A 26,198-nucleotide genomic window follows, 5' to 3' on the forward strand; every position below is an offset into this window, starting at 1 on the left:
TATTTCTCTATCTCTCTCTTTCTCTCTCGGAGAGCAAGCAATTTGCCTCTCCTCCCTGACATATTGCGGAGGATGACATCAGCTCGTGTCGCCGCTCAAGTGTACCAGAGATAATTGTAAAATCAATAACAGTTGACTTTCAAGATAAATTTCCGAGGTTCAAGTTCCCAGCGTAAGCACATTTTTTAGGAATGACGATTATTTTCCTACATTATTATAATCGTTGAGTACTCAGCAGAAAGTCATTCTAAGCTTGGAAAGTAATTAATTTTTTCAACGATTTGTCACGTCTGTAATATCAACTTCAATCCGACCGTAAAAACTTACGCCAACTTTTGATATCGGAACAGCGTTCGATGGTCCGAAGATTATACATTTTTAAACAAAACAAAAAGGTACTCTCGAAGAATTCAGCCCTCATAATATCCAAGATTCAGATTCAATGATTGTACTTGCATATAAGTTATAGCAGAAGATCACGTTGATGCGTGCGACATTGAAGAGCGTGGACAGGAAGGAAGGTGCAGGTTATAGCATCCAACGCACGTTTCGATCATCCATAAAATGGATTACAGCGGGATATATATGCGGCTTGTATATTATGTACGAAGAGACGAGAGAGCACTTTCTGCGCAAGGAAACTGGTGCGGGTTGAATAGCGAGTAACGAGCACGTTACACCATCGCTCTTGTCTTCGTAATCAGATTTTAGCAAGGGGTAATCGCTGTCTTATAGTCAGTAGGTCGTAATTTCAGAGAGGAGGTATAAGGTACAACAGGTGCGTGAGCACAAGGCCGCCGGTGAAATGTGGGTGTTAAGTTTAATTACGACTCCGTTATCCGGCGCGTACAATGTATTGTATAACAGTCGAGCTCGTTATCTGTTCCAATTTCGATGCCAAACATTCATCGTAAACTGAATAGTAAAATATTTCTCTATGCTTGTATAACGGTCATCGTATTGTTGACGATATACAAATATCTATACCTGTGTATACCATTGAGATAGGATCCATTGTAAAGAATAGGTTATGGGTAATTTGTTTTCTAATTAAGTACCTGCGCAGAAACGACAAGTGCGCGTCGTTTTTCCTTCTCTGTATGAATATGTATAGAACTAGTCAGTGTAGGTTTAACTAAAAGAACCCAATCGCTATATAACTACAGGTGCTCATAATTAACGCGACGAATCTGCGGGTTTAGTTACCGTTCAGGAACAAGATAATTTTTTTTTTTTCGTACTTTTTTTTTTAGGAAGCTCAATTTTATCAAATCACACGATAACTGGACAATTGATTGGTCGATTTTTTTTTTTTTTTGCCTTTGATGAGTCTTTTATTAAAATATAAAACATCTTAAGCAAGATATACTTATAATGGTAATTTTGAACTTGTTCGAGACTTGATATTATACAAATATAATTCTAGTGAAATTTTCGTCCGTGGAATTTCGATATTTTGAGCTTTTATCGCGTCTTCAACGCGCCGCTTCACAAAGGCTTTAGACTCCTCGTCCATCGTCTGCTCTTGAATTCTGCAGCAGGATAAATCACTCGACGGATTGGTGAGCCCAGCACCGGGGGATTCGAGACAGGGAATCAAGGAGCAGATGGACTATACGAGAGGAAAAATCTAGAGCATAACGACCCGGAGACCGGGGAACGAGTCAACGGCAAGCGACTAGTTTGAGGCTGAAGGTGTCTTTGGTGCCTGGAAGGGGTTCCACTTGAGACACTCCGGATCGATTTCTTTGTAGGCGGAGCCCCGGCGTTTGACCCGTTCCTTGTAGTCGTCGATTACGTCCTAAAAACGATCCCAAACGCATGCGAAAATTAACAAACATGAATCTTCCGTGACAACATCTCACGGCTAATACCTTCAGGGTCTTCAATTAAGCGTTATATCACTCTTAGAGAAGTTTATCGGTAAGCGATGGATCGAAAAGCATTCGAGATACTTGATGTAACCGAGTAGCAACAAGGCAGATCGCGCAGAGCAAATATTTACTGGAAGTAAAACGCGCTGACTCAATGTAATTATTGAAACTTTGATATTTTCCCCTGCGGAATCTCGGGGAATCATCAAACTCGAAATCCGGCGTCTCGCTCACCTGCTTCTTCAATATAATGTGTTTTCCCTTCCAATATTTCATCATTCCGAGAGCCTGCAGCGTGCTTACGATGTCGTACGAATCGATCGCCATCTCCTTGCTGATGTCTGAAACAATTTTTCTCACGAAACCATCGATCGACAACAAACAAGCTTACAATAATCTTGTTCACGTATCTGTAAAACATGCTTTTTACCCGCTGCATAGAATATTATTGACCCGGCTTCTCTGGTGCTCTGATAATTTTATTTAGTTTTATACCAGAAAAGGACGGTCACCAATCGATACTAAAAATTCTGAATCTCCAGGTGTTGATAATGATACAGATATAGGTATTCGCGATTTTTCATTTGGCTCCAAATTGAACAACCCAAAGTGCGCCGAAGTGATAATTTAGCAAATTGCTCACTTGCCTCTGTGTACTCGAGTCGATTACACGCCGATAGAATTGAATGTACCTCAATGCCGGCGAGTTTACCGTTTGCAGAGGTTCGATTACCTTTTACGGATAGTTCCTTGCCGCCGAAGTTGCACAGGTATTGTAGAAGAACGTCCTTCCAATAGCTGCGATAGGAGATCAGCCCGAGATCGGACAAAGGTTTTTCGGGGGAACCAATCTTCTTCTCGACCCTCGTGAGCAGGTAACCTATGGATTGAACAAAGATGGATCGATCAGTTTCTTCCTGCTAGGACTCACGCTGCATTCGTCAGTCCGTCGTTCTTGTTATACCGCGATGCCGTCGCATGCCTATGCGTTGAGCGTCTGGCCTAGAACGAAATTCCCGATAATCCCCAACGGGAAAACAACGTCTGTTCCAACGTCCGAATATACACCGAAATCCTATTGTGAAGCGAAGAAGACTGCACCATCTCCCTTTGCCGCACGTTATACAACGCGATCGATAAACTCTCTCTGTGGCTTCCAGTGTAGCGGAATCATCTGCAGGATTACAACGATAATACCTGCATCAATTCAGTAAGGCCCCAACCAGAGAAAGGGCAACTAACGATGAAATAATCAACATGATATTATACCCCGTACTGTTGGCAAAAATATGCTAATTCCAACATTCTTCGAGCGTTTCTCATGCAGTTCAATCAGAAATCAATCCGAATTAAATGTATATGAAATTGACATAAATTTATCCTCGTATTTTCTTTTTCCTTCCGAGTAGTGCTTTTGTCGTTTCAACAGCTGCCGTGATGTAGAGAATGTACTGTATTCGAATGTTCGTAAAAATCCATGACGCGTTCGCTTACACATATAATTACACCGGTCAACTCGAATTTTATGTCTGGGTTCTAGATGTCGAATTTTGATTTCTTCCACTTGACTCCCAGCAAAAAAAAAAGAAAAAAGATGGTTTCATCAGATAGTTTGCTTTTGTAGAAACCAGAACGATATATCTAATTTTGAGAAAAGTTACCTATTTTCTAAAATATTTATTGCAAATAACAATTAAAGAAACTTTAGTTTTGCATTTGAATGACTTTTATTTAAAAATTATATTGTTTTGGTTTTTTATTACCCGAATAATTGATATCGTAGATTTTCATCAGTTTTGAAATAGCACTCTCCTAGATACAAAATCAAACTTACTTTCGGAAAGTAGTAAATATTCATCTGTTTAATATCACTTGACATAACATAATCAGGTACACAAATCCCATGGACAAAATCTCTGTAGACTTGAGTTGGGGAGATTATTAAATCGTTACTATTTCTCCCAAGACAACGAAGGTCAACTTTAAGGGGAGTGTATATACTTTTCCCGTGCTTGATGCATGATAAATAAAAAAATAACCAACTCAACCCAGGCACAGAAATTTGTTTATTCATTTATTTTTTTTTTATTTTTGCCGAACGGTGTTATTTGCCAGTTTCCGCAGTATTCAGGTGTAAAGACGGCAGTTAGTAATTTCACGGTTTCGACACAATGCTTTTTCCTAGAATTCTATTGTGCGAACCAGAGTGTAAGAAGGTTTGACCGTAGTTTTCTGGAGATAGTCAGGTTAATATATTCGCCTATACAAGCCTGAGGTTAGTTTTTCGCATAGTTTGAGAAGCTTTGAGCGTCCGGCAGCTGTGCCACGCTTTGTTAAAAGTCGAAAAAGTATTGCGGACCCTTATATATGTATACCTACAGACTGCAACTCGCCATAGAATTATTTGTCGTTTTAGTTTTGTCTTTTCCAGAATTTGGGATGGTCAAGATATACGCTGGATAAGGGTGAGCAACATGAACAGATGACGAAGCTGAGCGTCCCTCAACTTGAGAAAATTTTTTCTCATCGTCATTCGTTCGCAGGTTTATCGCTACAGTATAATTAAATCCTAGTACAAATTCTTCAGCTGATATTCATAGTTCTGTAAGGGACTGGGTGGAAACTATAGCTATACAATTGACGGTTTAGACGTACATAAAAATAGTCAGAAGAAAGAACTAGTACGTTGGTAATACTAAAAGATGACTTGAATTTTTTTTAACATGAAGCACCGAGTTTACAATGATCCTTTTGAAGGGGATACAGTCACGACTGATTCATAGATGCAGATAATATATGCCTGATTTGCTCGCTTTCTCGACGAAGATACCACCTTGGTACGATGCATGGCGTTATACAGAGAAAATTGTTACGTCGTTGTGAATGACTCAATTATGCGCGTACATCGCACACGCACACAAGGCATCAACAACGTTGGTTACGTTTCGTACAAGCACGTCAAGATCGTCACTCGACTGTATTACGAAGAAAGACCAAAGTATGACGAAGCTCATCAGCGGTTCTTACATACTTTCGAAATATGAATCGGAGAACATTCGCTGATCAACCATGATAAACGTACCTACCGAAAAGTGGGTACAACAGTTGTTGCATGTAAATATTCAGCAACCATGGCAAATGAAATGTCACGATTTTCATAACCAGCGTGATCGACAATCCGGTTACATAAAAGAATGTTACGTATTGATCGGAGAGTATAAAACTGAAATTCTAAATAACCCAAGACTTTACAAGAAAAAACTTGTATCAATCGGACAGTGTCTAGAAAACAGGCCATTATGCTACGTCGAAATATTACCCGTTATAATTTCTGCCATGTAATTCTATTACCGATACCGGATTGCGCAACGATTTTGCCAGTGAAATCTCGAACCGATTCAGATTTAGAAAGTAGCAACGTGCCATTGATCGCCTATTGAAAACGTCGTCGTTACGGGTATAAATAACATAGACCTCTCGAGATGAGGTGGTAAATGATCGTCGCTGATCGGACCGACCGATCGGGAATAAATTGAACGCACCTTTACGTACGCAGAAATCCAATCATACATAGAGACGACGGAGCGTACGTTACAAGCATAAATGCGAGAGAGTACCTCGCCTACGTATCGCGGTTATAACGCGGAATACACGCCGGCAAGACTATCGGGTTCGTTGAACCCGTCTCTGAAAGGCAAGTTGGAGCCGCGTAGTTCCTGGCAGAGCAAACCGATTTTCCGATTATCTCCCGAACGCATTCATTACCCGCACCCCGGAGTGCCCTGCACCGGGTTACCTCAACCTCTGACTCGGTTTTTCGCATTCTCGCTCTTCATCTCCCTCGCAGTCCGTTCAATTCGCCGAGCAGACTTTGTGGGGTGGGGGCGAGACGCGGTGTACGGATCGAGTACGCGAGGTCACGGGAGGTCACGGGATTGCAGCCCTACGCGAGCCCGAAACCCCAAACCCCGTCCTGCAGCGTGTGCGTCCGGGCGGCGCCTGCAGGTCGATGCGGCGAGACGCCGGGCGTCGCTCTTCCCGCTAAACACTCCACACTCCACTATCCGCGGTATCCAGTATCCACCCTGCACCGGCAATCCTCCTCCTCCTCCTCCTCCTCCGCCCACACCTACACCCACACCTGCAGCCTGCCCACCCTTCGACCTACGTACGGTATCCTCGACACGCTTGCGGGGAAGAATACCTGCGCAGTAAACGCGGCACCATCGGCAGCCCGCCCCTCCCCCCGCCGAGTACAGAGACCTAGAGCCCCAAGGATCCAAGAGCCCTCTTGGCGGCGACGACCGTAAACGCGACGAGACCCGCCACCCTCTTCTCGCGTATCGCGTACACCCCGGGATAGTCTCCGCCCTCCGCCCTCGGCAAGCCTCCAGTGCCCGGTCGGCTCGGCGCCGAGGACGTGGCATCAATGAAAATGACGTCACGTGGGTGGAAAAATCCGAGCTTTTATAATTATCCAACAATTTCGTACGAGGAATCTATTTTCGATCTTTACATACGTTCTCTACAACCGTGCGATTGTACACTTGACGCTTTCAGTCACGCGATACGGTTTTTAATTTTTTTGTTTTTTTTTTTTTTCTCTCTCTTTCTTTCAGCACAGGAGTGCAATTATACGTTTCCTGCATGTGTTAATCGACGCTGAATGCGAATCTGATGTCAAAAATTTAATGAAACTAAAAAAAAAAAAACCCTCAAGTAGGGTGAAAATGGGACGAATTATGAACATTGTTTTACACAGTATTCTTGAATAAGATTTATATGAATATTTATTTTGAGTGAGCAATTTTTCTTTGTCCGAGAATAGGTGCAACCCCCAATACTATCTATATGTACACCTAACGAAGGTGAAAACTACCCCTATGCATTGAATTTTGTAAGTCTAGTGGCCATTCTGAGACCTCTCTTTGTCAACCAATTAATTCCAAGCCTTTTTAGTATACGTTTATTATCAAATTTCTCCGCTAACGAAAGTACGTTGTTTTTTTTTTTTACTTATATGTTCATTTATAACAATCATAAAAAATTACGGATTTACGAAAACAACCCTGATCATTACAAAGTTTGAGTTTTTTTTTTAACTGAAAATATCAAAAAAATCAAGATTTTGCTGTGCATATAGAAAAAAAAACAAAAAAAAAAAAAATTACAAAAATGAGGAAAGAAAAAAGGGGATCACTACAGTGACTGCTGTGACTGAAAGGGTTAAGGATGTACAGGACCGACCGAGGTTACAAACGGTGACAAGATTTCAATGATTTCATGCAAGTTCCAATGATTTCAATTGATTTCATGCGATTTCATCCAATTTCCGGTCGAATTCTAATAAATGAATTAACGTTGTTCATCAGTATTAGATGAGCAATATAGATTTTTGAGTCAAAAAATTGTAAAAAGTGATTTCTTTGACGATGTTACTACAACGAAGTATTTATAATAGTTAAAATTCAATGTTTTCAGCTCCATTTTTGCTGCGACTGTACGTATGTCAAATCCTCAATTTAACTCACTCTGTAATATATTATACTCAAGTTTTACGTAATGTGGATCGATTCGGGCTGTCCGGTTGCGGATTAACAATAAGTACAATAAGACAATCATACAATGACGAGGAATTCCGAGCAAAGCCACAGAGCGGGTAAATACTTTATACAAAGCGGGGCCTTTCCCATATTTTCTCATTACACAATACAACAACATCGGACGAAAAACTTTCCGGCTCAATTTTGCTTTCAATTTTCTATTTTAATTATAATTGAGACTTGGATCTAAGCCCAACGCCTGAAACTTGGTAAAAGACGTGTATAAAAATTGAAGGCTGCTACAGTACAAGTAAGAAAGTGTTGCACTCTTGCTTCAGAAATGAAAAGAGGAGGGGCGGGGCTTTGATAAACCGTAATACAAAACGAGTGTAATAACGATAAACTTGCGGAGACGTGAGCTTGAGCGAAATTATGTTCAGAAAAAGGAGAAGGTAAAAAAGAAAAAAAGAACAAAACTAAAAATGAGTAGAAAAGAAAGTAAAGGAAAAGAATTGGTACAGGGAGTCGGTGCACGAAGGCAAGTCTGCAGCGCATAGAGAATATAATAAGAGTTATGGAACTCACTAAAGTCGATGAGAAGGCGACCGTATCCCTGGCGCTGGTACGGTGGCAGAGTCAGGATGCAAGACACGTTGTAATTCAAAAACGAGTTCTTCTCCTGGAACAAAAAACCTGCGTGAGCATACCGCACATATACGAACGCAACAGCAGCGTCACGCCTGTATTACCGCAGCCGTAGAGTATTGTTGAATTTGTCATGATGGTTATCCTAGGTCAGGTTGAGTTAGACTTCAGCGGCTGACACTCAAGTAGGTATACGTATTTTAGTGTATATACGTACATTTATTATATACATATATCCTGTCGACGGTATGTACGAGATACGGTCGAAGAAAGAGGATTTATGTACACATACCTGGTAAATCGTGGCATGCGCGGGTAGCGAATGTCAAGAGGGCGAGACAAAAATAGAGAGAAACGGATTTATTGCAAGATCTATATGTGTAATACCGCGGGTATAAGAGCTGTGGGAGACTGAAACGGTATTGCGTATTGGAATTACATACATAAATATGTATGCCTAGCTACAATTATCGTTGAAATTATTTGGTATACATATATACTTACAGGTATGCTACACGTGTAACAGGGAATGTGTACATGTCGGAACTGTTCAAACAGTTCCAAAGTACATTAGTAATTGATACTAAAAAATATCTAAACGCGGTCTAACTTGTACAGTCTTCATTCGTTATATCTACTATGTATTTGCTGTCCTAAACCCATCGTAAGAAGGAATTTTCAATGTCCTCAGTTCTCACAGGTTTGTTGATATTTACAAAAATTACCATACACCTTCCACCTTTCCGGCGAAGGTTACGATGCGAAATTATACGCACGCATACGGATTAATGTGGGCCCGAAGGGCACCTTGAGGTGTTGCCGGTTGCTAGGACGGGGTCATAATGCCGGGGCCCGATTTTTGCCGCAGCACCGTCGGTTCGCGGAAATTCTATCTCATCGCGATATGCACTCTCTCTCTCTCACGGATGCATCGGCTAGCGCGCACGCGCGCCTCCGCGGCACGAGGGCCGCGTGACGTCGGCGTAACAGCCAGCATAGCGAGGACGAGGGGCCTCACCTCGCGATCAGCGGAACGAACAGGCTGTTGCCAACTGGCGATCTCACGCACATGCGCACACGTGCCGTCGCGCCGAGCTGGCCCAACCAGCCGCACCAACACGGACGTAGCTCTGCTTTACCGAGCGGGTGGGCGTCGCGTCGCGTCCCGTCGCCGAAGGACAAAGCGGCTCCTCGTCCCTGCCGCCGGTGCTGGACTAGCCTAGCTTCGCCGGGTTTGGCTTAATTCACCTTTGGTTAGGCTAGGTTGCACCAAGGCGCATTCGGCCTGCAGGCGGGGCCAGGTGCAGGGGGCCGGGGAGGGGGAGGGGTCGAGACCGGGCTGCACCGGTGGATGGAATCTGGGCCCCGCGACGTCCTTGGGCCAGTAGTCTACGTGTGCCGCGGGGCCGCTTCGGTGGCTGCCCTCTGGTCCCCCCGCTCGTCTCCCTTCTTCGTCGATCAGACGTACGAACCAAAGTCCTGCCAAGACGTCCTCGTCGTCCCACGAAGCGGGGGGAAATTAATGGATTTGGCGACGCTAGGAACTCGGCCGAGGAGGAGGAGCCTGTAGGCAACGACCGAAATATTCTCCTTTACAGGAGGCGAAGAAGTACGGAAAGACTTCGATAATCATGGGTTCGGTGATGATAAATATCGAAAAATAAATTCCCCGCATATTCTCAAAGTTAGCGCAGTGGTGTGGATATATAATGATGAAATTTCTAGATGATACGCTCGGAGAGAGGTTTCGCAAGAATATGGTCGATTAAATCAAATTTTCAGTTTCAATTAGTCAACCCTTTCCCTCGTCGGTTTAGTACCCACTTGGACCTCTCTGCGAAGAATTGATTTGGCACGTACGTATACTTATTAAAACGTATCCTTCAATTTGGTTCCCAATCACTTTAGCCAAGATCATAGTTACCGTGTAATATGCACGACCATTTTCGGGCTATTCCGCAGTGACAAAAATCTCCTTCAAATCGCCTGTGATCGTAATTCTTTTATTCAACGAAAGGATTTAATTATCTATCTGATTTGAAAAAGTTATACACGACTCCGCGAAACTCCTCATACATGTCTAACTTCTACAAAGTACAGTGGATAACTTCGTGAAATTGAAGACAGTTTTGGCTGTATACATATTGTATGAAATCATTTCACGCAACGATGCCAAAGATAATATGACACTATAAATACCATTCTATGAAACAATAATTACGTGAAATCAATAAAGCTCTGACAGATTGGAACGAGGTATTCGCTGCTTCGTTGTAAAAGTAATGAGAAATTTCTCCGCGGGAAATAAAATTAGGTATGTCATTTCGCAGAATAAAAGAATCACGGTTTATGAATTTTTCTTCCAAGTAAAGAATAAAGAAATACACCGCTCACTAACAAGAATTTGCCCACAATCGCAAAGTGTGAGTATATAATTGTGCGTCGTCCCGTGATGGTCTGTGCAGGTTATAACTTGTGTTGTTAGGCGCGGGTAGCGACGCGACGCGTCGAATCAAGTCCGGGAAGAAACGGCGTCAAGATTGGAGTTTGATTGCTCGTAATTAGCAATTATGAACTTTCCGTGACTCAACCCTGCGGCAACAAGAGCGTCTGCTAATCAATTCCTCCGAGTTCGATGTACCCTACAGAACCGCGTATATTATACGTACAATAGCATGTATATATTGTATACACACTTGCGTGTAATAGCCTATAGAGTTGAGACGCAGGAATACGGTGAAAATTTGTCAGTGAGCAAAAGATTAAGGCAATCGTTCGGACACAGTCCCTATATTAAGAGTTGAAAACAAAAAAAAAAAATTTCAAGTATGGCCCCCAGCGGATAAATACATATAGTACATGCATCTACGCTTATGTGCAGTTTGTCTACCCAGCCGAGGTGTGCAACGCGGACAACCGCCGCGTCCTCATTGATTTATTTAGCCGAAGCCGAATGTTCCTCGGCTACCAGACAGCCAGCCAAGGGGTCTCCAGCTTCTGCACTGTACCTGCATGGCACTCTTGCAGCTCCGTTGCAGTAATCACTACCTTCATTCAAAATTCAAGACTCTCCCTCTTCTCCTTAGATTATTATTACCGATCTTCGCTGCGCATTCACGATTCTACTCCGGATATGTGTTACTGTAAAAAAAAAAAAAAAATTGTGGAAATTCTGTACACAGATATACTTAGGCATGTCCATTACAGGCATACATACATCTTGAGAAAACCGCACGTGGAGGTACGATAGGCGAATGCCCTGGGGTTTCGGTCATGCCGTAAAGCGGCGTTATAAGGTATATAGGTAGCTATACGGCAGGCGAATGACTTTTGTATTTTACTTGTCCCGTCTCGAAGAGAGGCGCGAGACACGAGGGGCACAAGGCCAGAGTACAGCAAGGCTGTTGAGTGGTTTATAATTATAGCCACATATTGAGAAATTTTCATTTCTCACAAGCACACATCGGAATTACAATAATTCGTATATAACATAATGGCGGTTAAAAAATTATAAAAGGATTAATTTTTACCGAATTACGTTTATAACATTGAAAATAGCCTTACGAACAAGTATTTCGGTTGATTTCGAGACGTTTTATAGACAGACGTCCGTCAAAAAATATCCGCAGCGAAATCGATTCTCGGATGGCGATGGTATTAAACGCATAATAGAAATATTTTAAGCGTTTGTTACACGTGTACCGTTAACAACGCGGAGACGGTAATTGCGACAGCATTGTCTCACGTCTGGAAGAAGAAGAAGAAGAAGAAGACGTGGGCGGCGAGGTGCAGGTCCTCGGTAGGACCTTCTGCCTTGGCGGCAGCCTCGGGGGTTCAGGCAGCTGTAGGTAGGCATGTACAATGCGTACCTACATATACATACGTACATGCATACATAGTACCAAGAGTTAAGTTGTCGTACGTTTTAACCGGAGAGATGAGGATAAATTGATCGTACGGACGAAGCCAGAGGGATAACAGGAGAGGGAGAGAATCGGTAAGGAAAGAGGGGATGAGTGGGGGGAGTGGCGGCAGGAGGAGCGAAAGACGAAGCGTGAACGGAGCTTAAAGGCTGCAACAGCAGAGGCCTCGGCCCGACGGTCACTCCTATATTTAGAAGCGGCGGGGTTTCCTCCTCCACTTTCCTTACGCCGAACAAAGCGTTCCTTATTACATACGGGGTGTCCGCCAAGAATTGGCGAACCGGACCCAACCCAAGTTGCAGCTGTCCAAGCCTCACCGCCGGCGCATTTATTATCCTGCGTCGCGGCTCGCACGTTTCAGCCGAAACTATCGTCTAGAATCCTGATCCGGATCTCTCAACGTCCATCCCCCTGATTCACGTACTGGAAGTGATACGACAAAATTGAAAGATAACAAAACTGAGGAGCGTTTTGATGTATGTCGGGAAAAGCAATTTCATTAGCAGACGGTCTATTACGTCATGTTTTTCTAATGACTGGAAAAAGTACAAACAACTCTCTTGCAGGTTATAATATGTACTTTCAAATGGAAAGGAATAACCGAAGAAGATTGACCACCTTTCGAGTTGTGGATTGGCAAAATCAACTCAAAGCCTAGAATTTATCCTGCATAGGAGTTGCTTGAATTCAAGGCATGCGGATAGTTCCAGAAGAAGAATTCGAAAAGTGAGCACGTGTGTAACTGAAACGCTTTTTTCCAGCTACTAAAGCTAGAGATTCAGTTCAGCAAATCGTTCGGATAAAACTCTGGCACAGTTGAATTCAATCGGATCTATTCCAATTTTTTTTTATAACACAATACAGTGTTTAGTTCACAAAGCGTTTTAACCCCATTTAATTCCCGTGGAAAAAAATTCTTGTATAAAAACGATTTTTTTTTCTTAGGCGTAGGCATAACGAAAGATTGTGAGCCGTAAATCGAAAAAGTGTCATAATTAAAAAAGGCCGTTACAGCGAAATGCCGCATAACGAGGTATGGGTGTATAACTGTCAGAATGTTAACCCTGCACGTTAAGCCGCAGACGGATCGTAAAATCGTTTTTCTAAAGGCACGCCGGTGACAAGCGTGCTATCAATTAGAAAGATTTCGATAAAACGCAGACCGAGCTGTTTGGCCGGGTGTTCGCCGAGCCGAAATCGGAGGTTCGCGAGGCTCGTAGACGCGTATATTATACCTAAGCTACCTTATACTCCGATCATGCGGGAGCTAGAACCTCGCCTAATTCCCGCATTCCCCCATCGGCGGGGCTCAGACGACTCGGGGGTTTGCGTCGCGTCCCCCCCCCCCCCCCCATGCCCCCGGAGGAATGACTTCGGAGGCATATTTGGCGGGATTTGGTAGTGCGAACAGAACTCTGTCTGGCATCGATCGGTCTGACTCTGCCCTGCCGACGGCGGGGGACCGGGAGCGACGTCGCGTCGACCGTCTGGACGAGTGGCGGAGGACGTCGAGGACGAGGAGGAGCGAACGAGCCTACCCCAACCTCCGGTGGAACGGACGGGCGGCGGGTGGGCGACTGCGTATCGTATCGACGACCTCTACGCTCTCTCTGCGTTCTGCCCGCCCCTCGCTACGTCATATCTCCTCCTGCAGAAATACCCGTTGAAAATCATCCCCGAGGGTCTCGCTGTCGGGACGGAGTGGAGCAACTCGATCTGGCAACTCGCGTCTTCTCGCAGGTCGTACACCTACCTAGATAGATGCGAGGATAAGGTGTATGAGTAGGTCCGCGTACTTTAGGTATTATTGTAACATCTCTGCTCCGAGGCTAATGTTTTGGGGTTAAATTTAGCTGGAGAATGATTAAACCTTTGAGTCGTATTCGCAAGTATTCTTACCAACTATTTTATATCCATTTTTGTATATTTAGAGAACTTTGAAAACATGTTACTATGCGGATTTTTGTTATTTCTGATATGATACTAGCTATAGGTTTTCAATACTCGATATTTTTAGAAGCGAATTGATTGAAAAAAATCGTGAATATTGAAGGAATAATTCATTTCCGAGAAAGTTAGGCCTTCTACACGTATGCATGTTTTACATGAATCGCAAATAAGTTTTTGAGGTCGTTGATTACGAATCTGAAATCAGATTTTGAAAATTCAGTACGGCGAATTCAATCAGCGACTCCGAAAACCCCTGCGTAGAGTTTTTTGACCGAATTCGATTAGATTTCTTATAACTTTTACCCGCAATATTGGATCCACCATCTTGAATTTTTTAAATTTGATTTGATTGTAATCAGCGACCCGGGAAACCACGACATAGAGTTTTTGGACGGGATTTGATTAAATTAAAAAATGTTGTCCACCGTATTGAATCCGCCATATTGAATTTTCAAAACCCGATTCCAGATCCATAATCAGCGACCCAAAAAACCACAGAGTACTATCTTGTTATAAAAGTTGACTCAGCGAAATACCGTGTGACTCAAAGGGTTAACGAGGTTGGTGAGACATGAATCGATACTTTTTCCTACATGCGTTACGAGGATTATCATGAGCTACTATGATGATCCTGAAAAAGTAAAACAAAAAATTATAAACGCGAAGTTATCGTTAGGTGTAGCTTTGCATTTTAAGTAAGCTTTCAAATGATAGAATAATAGAAGATGAAAAAAATGGTACAATAATATTCGTTCTATTTGACACTGCGAATAATAATTTTCTAATTCAGAAGACAATATTTACCATGCCACTAAGACACTTTTTTCCCGTCACATCGGTACCCGTTAAATATTACATTTTTCAAGATTGCACCGATATTGATTTTCGATCAACGAATAGCGATGCTCGATTAATTGTTGAAAAAAAAAAGAGAAAATGTCAGTGAAATTGTGAGAAATACTTTTCTCAACAGACTAAAATATCGTGTGGAGAAATCGAACGAATCAACCACATATAATATTTTACCATTCTAAAGCGATTTGAGTAAAAAAATCGATATCGTAATTAGCTCTTGTGTATTATGATTCCAGCGTACTATTCTTTACCTTTTAATTTTAAGAAAACTACCGCAGTTTATGAATACATTAATTTAATAAATACACGATGTGTTTTCATCTCGCAGTCGATCAAGTTAATAAAAAGTATTGATTTCAGCTCATGACTAGCTCCAACAAAAGCTTTCCACTTTTTCATGCACGCGGCATCGATATTATAGTTGCAGTTATGTTCCAACTTTGAAAGTCGGATATACTGGAAGTTTCAAAATTGGGCTGATGCCACTGCAAAACCATACACAAATCTTCTATACGTCGTCACGTCGCAGCTAAACTGTCAAAAAATCAATAACCCTGCAGCGTTATATGTAAGATCGTTATAACGCTCATACCGGCTACTCACAGCAGCAAAAAAGCGCCGAGTTTTTTCTTTTTCATCCTGCTATTATAGGCCCGTTATTTTTCTTCGTTCTTTTTCTCGCCGTTTTTCTCTCTTTCCTCGGTGCCGCGATGCCGGTGTATCGCCTATAGGCAAAGGGACATGGATCCCCTTCTTTTTTCGCATCCTCACGCTGTCGCCCCGGATCAGAGATCAGACCGGGTTACCCGCTTATAATATCGGCTACGCATCGCATCGCTGCCGAAAATGTTCGTGTGTTAAATCGTCAAATGTTTTGAAAGATTTCAGCACGTAATTTATTGCATGATTTATCTTTTAAAGTCGATGAAATATATAAAAAGTCATATATAATAAATTACAAAAGCAGGAATCATCAGACACGCTGGTTAAAAAATCATACAGTCAACCATACAGTGAACTGTATCATTTTTGATCTAGTAAAGCTGACGATTTGGGTTTTTATAATTTATTGCGTGATTCCTTATACATTTTATTGAATCTACAAGATAAATCCTGTAATAAATTACAGGCTGAATTCTTTTAAAACACTTTGTGATTTAACATATGAACATTTTTTCTAAATACTTATACGCATGCATATTTGGGATACGCATAAGTATCCACGCGTAAGTCTACGACCTCGCTTGAATTGTAAATAAAATTTGTTACGTGCAAGCTTCGCAATTTATACTATACCTATAATACGTTAGAATATAGCTTGTTCAAGTATTGCCGCTAACGAGGTTTTCTTTTTTCATTCACCCCGCCCCGCATCCGCTCCCAGACCGATCAACGTCCCTTTTCGACGAGAAGTTCCTTCACCCGCATGCGGGAAGCTTTCATCGACACAGTAGATAATTTTCGAATCGAACATTGACCATCTGTTTCTTCACGGTTTTAATCAGGCAATAATGGTAGGTAACCATATACATATAATTTCGTCAAATATTCAGATCTCTACGGAGATTAGTATAAATTATTTTTAATTGCGCGGTAGTTAGGCACGCTAAACTCGATAGCGAGAAGTTTGTTCGTCATCAGTTTTTCAAAATGAAATAATTTATGTGCTTGGTAAGAAGAACAGTTCAAGCATGCAAAGTTGATAAAAGTAATATCTTACATGCACGTAAAGTATATTCGAAACTACAACGAAAAATTTTATACACGGCTTTTATTTCGAAACCAGTCTGTTTATATTTTTCCCCAAACGAAGCTGCCTCGGTGGTTGTCACGTCAATGAATTTTGATTTCAATGAGTAAGACCAGACATTTCGAATTAAGTTTCAAGTTCCAACACATCATCCAATGCACTTTGCATATTCAAGTAACGCATGAAAGAGAATTATTCCACTATAAATAACGAGTAGATGAATTTAACCATATTAATCATACTAATTAATAATATCAGTCAACTTATCGTCCCAACCGTACGTTTGGCGTTCAATTATCGTCCGACCGTCGATAAAAGTAAGTATTATTAATTGAAACAGGTCACAGCCGTCACTCGGTCTCAAATATACAATTCCACGCTACGTGTATAAAGTTGAAATTATTGCAGAATGGTGCGGAGGTCGGTTCAGGGTTGGAAAAGTCTGACGACCCGGACGCAGGGTGAGAATCGCGAGAAGCCACCTTCCACAAAAAAAACGAATACCGATACGGGTAAATCGCATCCGCATAGGAGATCGAACGCAGCCGTAGATCTCGGATACTCGGATGGATCCTGCGTTGCGGCTTGGTTCACCGTATAGAAAATAATAACGACCAGCACACCTCGTCGTCGCAGTGCCGTCGGTGGTGCGGAAAGGTTGACGACCCGGAGCGCGGCGACGCCCTCCCCGTCCCTGCACCGTCAGACTGGCTCTCATCCTACCCCAACGCAACCACCTCGCGCACCCTCGGGTCGTTGCCTGGTTCGATGTTCGTCGGGGAGGGAGGATATTCCGCACCCAACCCCGTCGTCGGTTGCGTCCCGCCGTCTAGCCAGGGTCGGGGTCATTGAACGTCGATAAAGATTTTGACTCGACAATGGTGCATGTGCACCGCACCACCCGCGCCAGGGTTACCCATTGGCGTCGCTCCGTCATCCCCGAGGAGAATGTGGTGCACGGGCTGTCGCGAGAAGTCACGATCGACGATTCACGCCCTTTAAGGTTATTGTTACGTTGTTACATATTTTGTTTACGATATCACGCTTTGTACCCGTGTAACGCGTCGGAGTCGGGAAATAATTTAATTAATCATATTGTAACGGGTACATTGGAGTGTCCCGAAGGAAAAAAAAAAGAAGATTTGAAAAGAAAATGGGAGCTCTGTACCTTAAGTAGAAACCGTCGCTCGTCGGGCTTTTTTAATTATAACAGCCAATAAACGTCTGTGATTGTATTTCAAATTAAGAGAAACAAATTTCATTGAATAGAATTTTTTTATTCCTACTTTCTAATTTATTAATTATATAATAATTTATTAATTAGAAACGAAGAATAAGAAACAAAATTTATTCAATTAATCGACTTATCGTAATTCGACATACAATCCCAATGGACTTAAATTTTTCCTTTCAAAAAGTGCCTTCGTAGACGTTGATTGGCTGTTATAATTAGAAAAGTCCAATGACCGGCGGCTTCCACTTAAACGACAGAGTTCCCTCTTCGCGAGGATGAATTTTTCTATCAATCCTCGAGTTTTGAAAAATGTTGTTTGAGATAGCCTAGCATACGCATTATTATTATACTTTCATTATTAATATACGCAAATTAATTATTATATTAATTACGAAACGAAACGATGAAATAAATATTGATCTAATGACCATCTCTGTGGAAATTGCTTCATTTATATTAATCATACATGTACCGTGAGAATTTTAATCGTTGGAAATTCGTTGCGTAGGATTACGTATAGGTACGTAACGTCAGCTGGTGGCCGGGTTTCGCCAAGGGTCGCGCGTCGCTCCGCAAGTTATAGGTATACCTATACCTTTCACAGGGGTCGGAGCTCACAATCAGAGGCAAAAGTCTAGACGCTTGTATCCACAGTCTCAGCAATTCCTAAGTAGGTATACCGGATCGAAGAGGCCGTGGCAGCGGTTCAAAGCGAGAGTGAAGAAGTTGGGGGGGAAAAAAAAAAGAATATAAAGGAAAGGGCAGAAAAAGAGGAATTTTCGAGACGCCCAGACGCACTCGCTTAAATCTCTTTAATACTTTCACAAATTTCTATACAGTTATATGTATAGATTAGCGATAGACGGATAAAAATGATTCATGAATATTTAAAGTGAAGATAATATACAGTGTATTAGGTTTCGGGAAGAAAATGATTTGTATCAGCTTTGAAGAAAGAAAATAAAGAAAATACTGATCGATGCGAGGTATAGGTATAGGTGGTTTAACTGTAATTCGCAAAACATGTGTAATAATAAAATTGCAGTTCGAGGAGATATACAAGCTTCGCTGAAATTGAAATCAACAGCAATGTACCGAGAGAGGGAGAAAGAGAGAAAGTGAGACAGTGGCCGATAGCAAGCGTTGTTTCTCGCGTTAATTCCGAGAACCAGATACCACATACAGGCGTCACTTGATAACGAGCGTATGACTGCTGAACGTGTTCAGCAGAACGGCTGGCACGAAGTCATTTGTGAATCAAAAACTCTTGGCGGTATTTTGACAAAGAAAAATTCGCAAACGACGTCGTATCTAATGAAAAAAAAATCATCTTTTTGGGTAGACTGAGACATCTGTGACAGAACCCAAGATTACTGTAGTCTTTTTCAAGTGGATAAATGGATATCGATCGTTATTTCAACACGCACACACATTTGTTTTGTAATGATTATAATGCACGTACACGTTGTACCTCACCACGTGTTGCCAAGCATTTGTAATTTTTTATCATTCAAGGTCGGTCACGGTCAAGCAAGCCGAGAATAAACCGGTATTGAGAAACAAAGAAGAAAAAGCAAAACGCGGATAAAAAACCTACAAGCAAATGTAACAAAAATACAATAATTCCACGAATTTTTGGCATGTTATAGCTTCTATTTTTGCATCGCTTGCTACGTTAACCGACAGACGAGATTGAACTTGCAGACACTTTGGTTGCTTTCGCTTTTACTTTTGTTCAAAATATGCGGCAGCGAAGTAACTTGATTTTATAGGTCTTGAACATTTTTTTTTTTCGCGATCAAAACATGTTTATTTGTAAAAGCTAAAATCTCCTTTCGATTCCACCAACGTATAAATTTCACATGATCACCATCGTAAAGCATCATTGATTTTCTTTGAACAATATTTTTTTCTGTAAAATAATACCAAGACTTTTGCAAAGTATTTTTAACTCATTACGCTTTATGTACCGACATCCGCCTCATACTGTACAATATGCTGCGTTGCCAACGGATGTACCTGTGTTGAATATCCATTGCTAAGGATATTCGTATACATATATTTGTAATGTATGGTATGTAAGTACGGGAGTGACGTGGTAGATACATACATGTAAACACGCATGTATGTACACGTGGTTTTACGGCTCAATTGCTCGGAAGTCGTATAACCAGGTTGAAAAATATGTGGAAAAGAAAATATGGTGCACTAAATTAAGTTGCAAATTGAGAAGGGTAGCGGTTCTTGAGAATGAGAAATATATTTTCACCATTTTCTCTTCATTGGTTTTTCAAAAATAAGTCGATAAAAATTTTCAAAAGAGAACGCAGCAGAAAAAAGCGAAGCAAGTGTACAAGAAGCAAATTTTAAAGTGTATCTTCTGCAAATCGGAGATTCCTACAAGGGGACGGTAAATAATTCAGAATTCATTGTTGTAAGGGGGATTGAATAATAAAATAAAATTAGTGAGAAAATGACGAACCTTACATTTAGGATCGTCAGGCGGCCCTGACAGACGTATTAGAACCTACACACATACTCGCATACGGAGGCTGATTTATTGTTAGACGCGACGAAATACGGAGGCCGCCGTCGGAAACGCAGACGCAGAGGTAGTGACGAGACGCAACCGCAAACGGCGAAACGTAAGCTCTCTGCGGTCGGCGGCCACTCCCTTCACTCCTCTGTGGGGTGTCATAGTACATACGCGTCGTCGATGTGACGTTCTGCAGGTATTCCAAGGGGCCAAAGGGATACGGCAAGCAGATAGCAAGCATCCCTTCGATTATGATATAATTCATTCAACCCAGCTGCGTTTATACACTAGAGACGAAATTGGAAGCAAAAATATTCATTATTTATTCATCCTTGCAAATTTACAAATGCACAGAGAATGCTGATAACGAGTCACTCAAAGATATTGTTACAAGTTCGCGAAATTTGTATTTAATTCTTTTTGAAACTTTCTAACTACGTCAATAATTAGAATACAAAAAAAAAAGCTTGCAAATTTGGTGTGAAATTTTTCGTGGAAACAAACCGTGTAAGCCCGAAGAACAATTTACTCTTCTTATGGGGAAATTTTTGCGAAATACTTTCCATTGAAGCCCTTCTTTAGTTAGGCATTAAAATTATAATTTTTCCTCTCTAACTCACGTCAGGCACGTATAAATTATGCCAATATCTGAGGTGGGTAACTCGAGATATTCTCTCGTTAGATATACGCGTATATACGCAAGTGCGCATCGTAGATCGTGGTGGTGTATAAGCTGCAGACGATCTAAAAAAAGGGGCTACTGCGTCGCAGGTATATATGAACGAACCGCGCTCTCTTATCGTGTGATAGTAATATACATAAACAGGGATGTATCCTTACACTGCGTGGCGATCGAGTAACCAATTAGTCAACACCTCGCTAGCCTCGTTATTTCCATTTGCGTTTCCCTCTGCGACCTCACTTTCTTCGCCACAATTATACCTCGTTCCATAGCACGGTAATTATGTTATGACTGCGCAAGTTTTAATCGCCGGCTGCCTACAATTTCTATAAATAATATACATATAAGTACACACGCATGCGAGGCATTCCTATCACGACACGCATACACGTGACGTGGTAAATTTAAGATGCAAGTTTTGTCTGAAATCCTTTTGCCGATACTTGGCTTCCGATTGTTCTGCTTAACCTTTGGTACACATAAATAATGCGAAAAACTTACAGAGAGCTAGTTTCTGCAATATGTAACGAAATCCGAGGAATGAAAACGTATAATGTTGGTGGTACATAAATTCGACGCTGATCATACACAGACGGGCAGTTTCTTTGTTGAATACTTCGGAAGTTCTGAAACGCGATGCTGGCGTGGGGATCGCATTGCAAATGCTTGCCGCACGTGTAGCGCTGTTTATGTAACTTGTAAGAAAGCAGCGGAATTTGTTTACTAGGTATCAACTCAACCGCGATTCTCAAAGTAAGTTGCAAACCCGTTTGCTATAGCGTGGGAACATGTCTTTCTTCCCATACCATTCGTGAATCTAATTTCATAGTTGATAGATATTTTCTATAAGGTAAGGAAAGGAGATTTACCTTGCTGAAGTAACCGACGGTGTGACATCCTTCCGAGTCGCCGATCGTCATGACGTAGAATAGGAACGGCTCGACGTCGTAGTAAAGGGTTTTGTGGTCCAGGAAGAACTTGGCGAGAAGGCAGAGGTTTTGGCAGTACTGTTTATACCGTTTCCCATCAACTTCCCACACGCCGATCTTGTCCTTCCTTCAGTATTTGCAATATCAGTAATCTCTCATTTTTTCCCCTTCTTCTCTGTTTTTTTCTTTCTTTCTTTTTAACACAGATATAAGAGACTTTACAAGTTTACTAACCGGTATACCTCGTGTCCTGGCGGATGTCTCCACAGGCACTTGTCGCGGTGTCGACGTAGCACCTGACGGCTTTTCGCGTATCTCAGGCAAAATTCACACAGATACAGCTTCGGCGCTCTGCTGAACTCTTCCGGATATGGACTCTGGTACCATACTTCCATCTCCCAACGCCCCATTTCTACGCAACGGGTTCCTACTCCATTTCCGCTGCAGCTGCGACCGCTGCTCTCACCCCCGTCGCCGCTTCCCAATTCTCTCAATTCTCTCTCCTGGAATGAACAGAAAACTGAACGAGAAACTTTTATGATTCGTTGTTTCAATGGCGACGATTTATGCCAAATTACCATAATCCGAACTAATGGTCTTTAAAACGTAATATCAAGGGGGGATCCTCCTTCCATAAGAATTTTGAATACTTTGAACTCTGCGATCTTCAGACCTTCTTTCACATTTTCATAAACATAAAATACCCATGCATGCATATATAATTTAAACAATCTACTAACAATTTTCTCGCTTGCGATGGCTTGAGCCTCCATGAATAACTTGAGATCATAATCCGAGGTGAGATTGTTCACTTTTGGTTGACGATCTTTTTCAATCCCATGGTGTTCTCCTCCGCTTGTGCTTTCATTACCACTGCCACTACCCGCCTTTAATTTATTTCGCATCTCTTTCACCTTGAGCTGATAGTTTCGCTGCTCATTAGTCTGGTGCAAGCCCTTGGGTGATTTTTTAGCCAAATTCGAAAGGGCCTTCTTACGCTCCTCTTCATGCTTTTTGCGCTCCTTGTAAAACTCTCTAACAAAATAAATCGACGTTTTTAAAATTGAAGATCTTTTCTCCATTTAGTACAGTTTTATGCGTATCTTCGTGTAACGATTCAATTAATTCATACCGAATATGCAGACATTTAGAAAGAATCATCCTAAGAATACCAATAGTTTTGATTGTTGGATGAAGTAGTTTATATTTTATATAATTGCTACGATAGAAACTGCAGTAATACTTACACACAAGCCTGCGGCGTGGTATTGTGATATAGGGGACACGCTTCGAGGGTGAAATGTGTTTCGAACCGACCTGAAAGGTGGCCGCGTGAGTCACAGGATAGGGCTAAAGGACACTCGCGTTCCTTTGTGCCCATACGTGTACGTGTCAGTACTCTTGTATCCTGCCCTCGTCCTCCGTTGTCACCGCTTCGTCCAACAAGTGACTGATGCCTAGCAGTCCCTGGTCCAGCACGTTTTACTGGAGATTTGCTGGTGCTCCTCTTGCTCTCTGATAGTATTCAAACAATTTATGAAGGTTGGATAAAAATAGCTGGTACATTGTTAAGAACACCGTAATTCGTAATATATGATGCGTACCTGTGTCGGATTCGGTGTCGCTCGTTGGTTTCGTATGTAACTGCAAAAGCTTGCTACCTCTGCGTGTCTGCAGTTTTCTTTTTCCTTTTGCTGTCGATTTTGTTGGACCATTACCTTCGGTGTCTATCTCCTTGTCCGTGTCCGAGAGCTCACCTTCTTCCTCACTTTTAACCAGATCTGTGAAACACGTGATTTGATATTAGAGTAATGAATATGACTTTGGCTGAATGGCGATAATTCAATGAAAATACTGTAGAATCATATACAACCTTGGCGTTTCGATGATCCTCTCTGTTGCTTGCCAATACTTGATATTGCGAGTACGTTTGCAGTTGGTCTCTTTGCAGGACCGCTAGAAACAGCATTGACAACAGTAGCAGTGTCTTTCTTTTTCTGCTGTGGCTGCGGAGTTGTAGGACTATCTGATGATTCGGAATCTGAACTACTTTCAGTTGAGCCAGAAGACCCAGATCCTCCGGAACAGCTCTTAGAGCTAGCAGAGCTTTCAGATTTCTGACGGTGCTGTTGCTGTTCCTGTTGCTGCTGCTGCTGCTGCTGCTGCTGCTGCTGCTGCTGCTGTTGTTGTTGTTGTTGCTTAATTACCAGTGCTAGTAGAATCCATAAAAGTTAATGAGTGAAGACAGGAAACTTTAACTCTCAACTTAAGAGTCTTAACTTTTGCTAAATATCCATTTATTGTAAGGTACTCAAATCTCAATACGTATTGCTTAGTGATAAAACCAGCAGAATTATTTCAATGTTTATACTAAAATCGGAAGATTATGTTCAAAGATTTCTAGGCTCCTTTACAGGGTGAGTGATGAGAAAGCCATTTTCTCTAGTATGGAATAATAAGTACCTAATTGGTCACTCACCAGCTCTGCTTGGCAGAACCCCTCTGGGTTTTACTTCGCCCCCCTTCACAACCTTTGATTGCTGTGATTTAGCTGCCTTAATCAACGGCCCTGCTACTTTCATTACAGCAGGTTTTGCCACAGTCGGAGTGTCGCTTTCGCTGCTGTTCTCAGGACTGAATATGCTCTTTTTCTTCAACTTTTTTTGCACAGGCTCTGCTGCAACTTTGCTAATTTTCTCTGTGGGTTTGGTACTTGCTGCAGCACCTGAAATTCAGCCACATTGATATGTAATCACTCTTTGTTGCTAGATTCTAATTGGAAAAATTATTTTGCTCTAAAAAGTTTCGAGTTTAGATGAAAGTCCGGTTATTCACGTTGAGTGAAATTTGTACTGGCTGTCAATTTATTTACTCAATAAATGGACTGATTCTTAGATTTATTCACAAATGTTTGAGCACATACCTGATGGTTTGCTAGATTTATTCGGCGAAATTTTAACACTGGATGCAGTTTTACCAGTAGCTGGTGGGGCTTTGTTGACGACCTTTTGAGCCTTAACTACAGGAGCAACAGTAGCAGTAGCCTTCGGTTTAGCAGGTGGTTTTCTTTTCGTAGATTTCAGTTTATTAGGAGCTTCTTCAGACTCTGAGGAATAGACAACGGGTCTAATTTTTGGAGGATTTTTCTCCTTGCTCTTGGTTTCCACAGAAAGTGCTCCACTCGTTTCATTTTTAGGCTTTCCATGACGTCCCAATACAAATGCTGTCTTCTTCTTTCCTTTTTCCGAATCCGAAACCTTCCGACTATTCGCAGAACTACTCGAATTCTCAGAATCGGAAGAACTTGACTCGCTACCTGAACTCGATGAGCTGCTCGACGATGAGCCTGAGCTACTGCTTGAAGTTGATTCCGAGCTGGTTGTCTATTATGTATAACAAAAATATGTGATAACAGTAAATGAAGAATAAATGACATAAGATTAGTTGACCGTATTTTAGGCACATGCATTTATTAGACTATTTTTGTACTCTGTAGCGTCTACGACTGAGACAACAGGAGACCAATGCAGCCTGCGATCTAGTGTACTGATGTGAAACGTGCTCATGAAATATATCGTTCACATAATATTATGCACTGTAAATTTTACATCAAAGCGACAGACTGCACGCAACATTGCACCAGTTAAAAAATTGAAGGAAAATATGTATTATGTATGTACTGTATTCGTAGGTTAGGTTAGGTTAAATGTATTTCGTATACAAGATGTGTTTAATGTTATATCAACGGAAAAGCGAAGAGAGTGGACCAAATTTCGGTTACGCAAAAGTTTCGTTGGTTGTGGAAATCTTACGCTCGAATTAAACTGTTTATATGGGATTTTATGTTTCAGGTTACGTACCTTTCGTTTGGGAGTCATTTTGGCAAGTTCCATCAGACTTTGTCATTTCTAAAGGTCATGTTCACATTTTGAAATGAAATATTGGCACAAGTGCACTTCTAACGAAAATGAAATCATGTTCTCAGCTTCACCACAAGCTTTTCATCAACTTTTCACCCACTGTTCATTACAATTCTAATTTTCCAATGACAAATCCCTTCTCCCCTCCTCCTCGCCCGCTTGCCATGTGTATTTACCGTTGATCGAGCACACAACAGACAACTCACAGGGTGCGCACATAGATTTATAAGTCTATGGGTGCGCATCGCTGAGCTATGTGGAGATTGCTCCGCGAGACTGGCGAAGTCGACCATGCTTGATCACAAATTAGCGCGTCAACTTAAACATAGGTCTCTTGTGAATTTCAATATAATCTAA

The 26,198-nt window shown here is 41.7% G+C and overlaps 1 protein-coding gene across 7 annotated transcripts; it reads right to left on the reverse strand.

Annotated features, from left to right (window-relative positions):
• Nucleotides 1–803: 803 nt before the first annotated feature.
• Nucleotides 804–26,102, reverse strand: LOC124177587 (histone acetyltransferase KAT7). Of its 7 annotated transcripts, XM_046560105.1 has the most exons (14): nucleotides 25,782–26,100; nucleotides 24,845–25,304; nucleotides 24,401–24,646; nucleotides 23,795–24,133; nucleotides 23,526–23,702; nucleotides 23,169–23,436; nucleotides 22,662–22,956; nucleotides 22,156–22,424; nucleotides 21,862–22,048; nucleotides 8,003–8,096; nucleotides 2,839–3,048; nucleotides 2,608–2,754; nucleotides 2,109–2,215; nucleotides 804–1,801 (listed from the first exon to the last, which is right to left on the reverse strand). In XM_046560105.1, exons 1-14 carry the CDS (start codon nucleotides 25,812–25,814, stop codon nucleotides 1,679–1,681), a joined length of 2,955 nt encoding a protein of 984 aa, XP_046416061.1. In that variant the 5' UTR covers nucleotides 25,815–26,100; the 3' UTR covers nucleotides 804–1,678. The 7 variants fall into 7 exon arrangements, 3 of the variants coding, with proteins under 3 accessions (XP_046416061.1, XP_046416063.1, XP_046416062.1); XM_046560107.1 differs by lacking the exon at nucleotides 2,839–3,048 and having other exon boundaries at nucleotides 25,782–26,097; XR_006869641.1 differs by lacking the exons at nucleotides 804–1,801; nucleotides 2,109–2,215; nucleotides 2,839–3,048 and adding an exon at nucleotides 20,482–20,597 and having other exon boundaries at nucleotides 2,616–2,754; nucleotides 25,782–26,102.
• Nucleotides 26,103–26,198: the final 96 nt, after the last annotated feature.

This window comes from Neodiprion fabricii, chromosome 3 (genome assembly GCF_021155785.1).
Source record: "Neodiprion fabricii isolate iyNeoFabr1 chromosome 3, iyNeoFabr1.1, whole genome shotgun sequence".
Classification (NCBI taxonomy): Eukaryota; Metazoa; Arthropoda; class Insecta; order Hymenoptera; family Diprionidae; genus Neodiprion; species Neodiprion fabricii.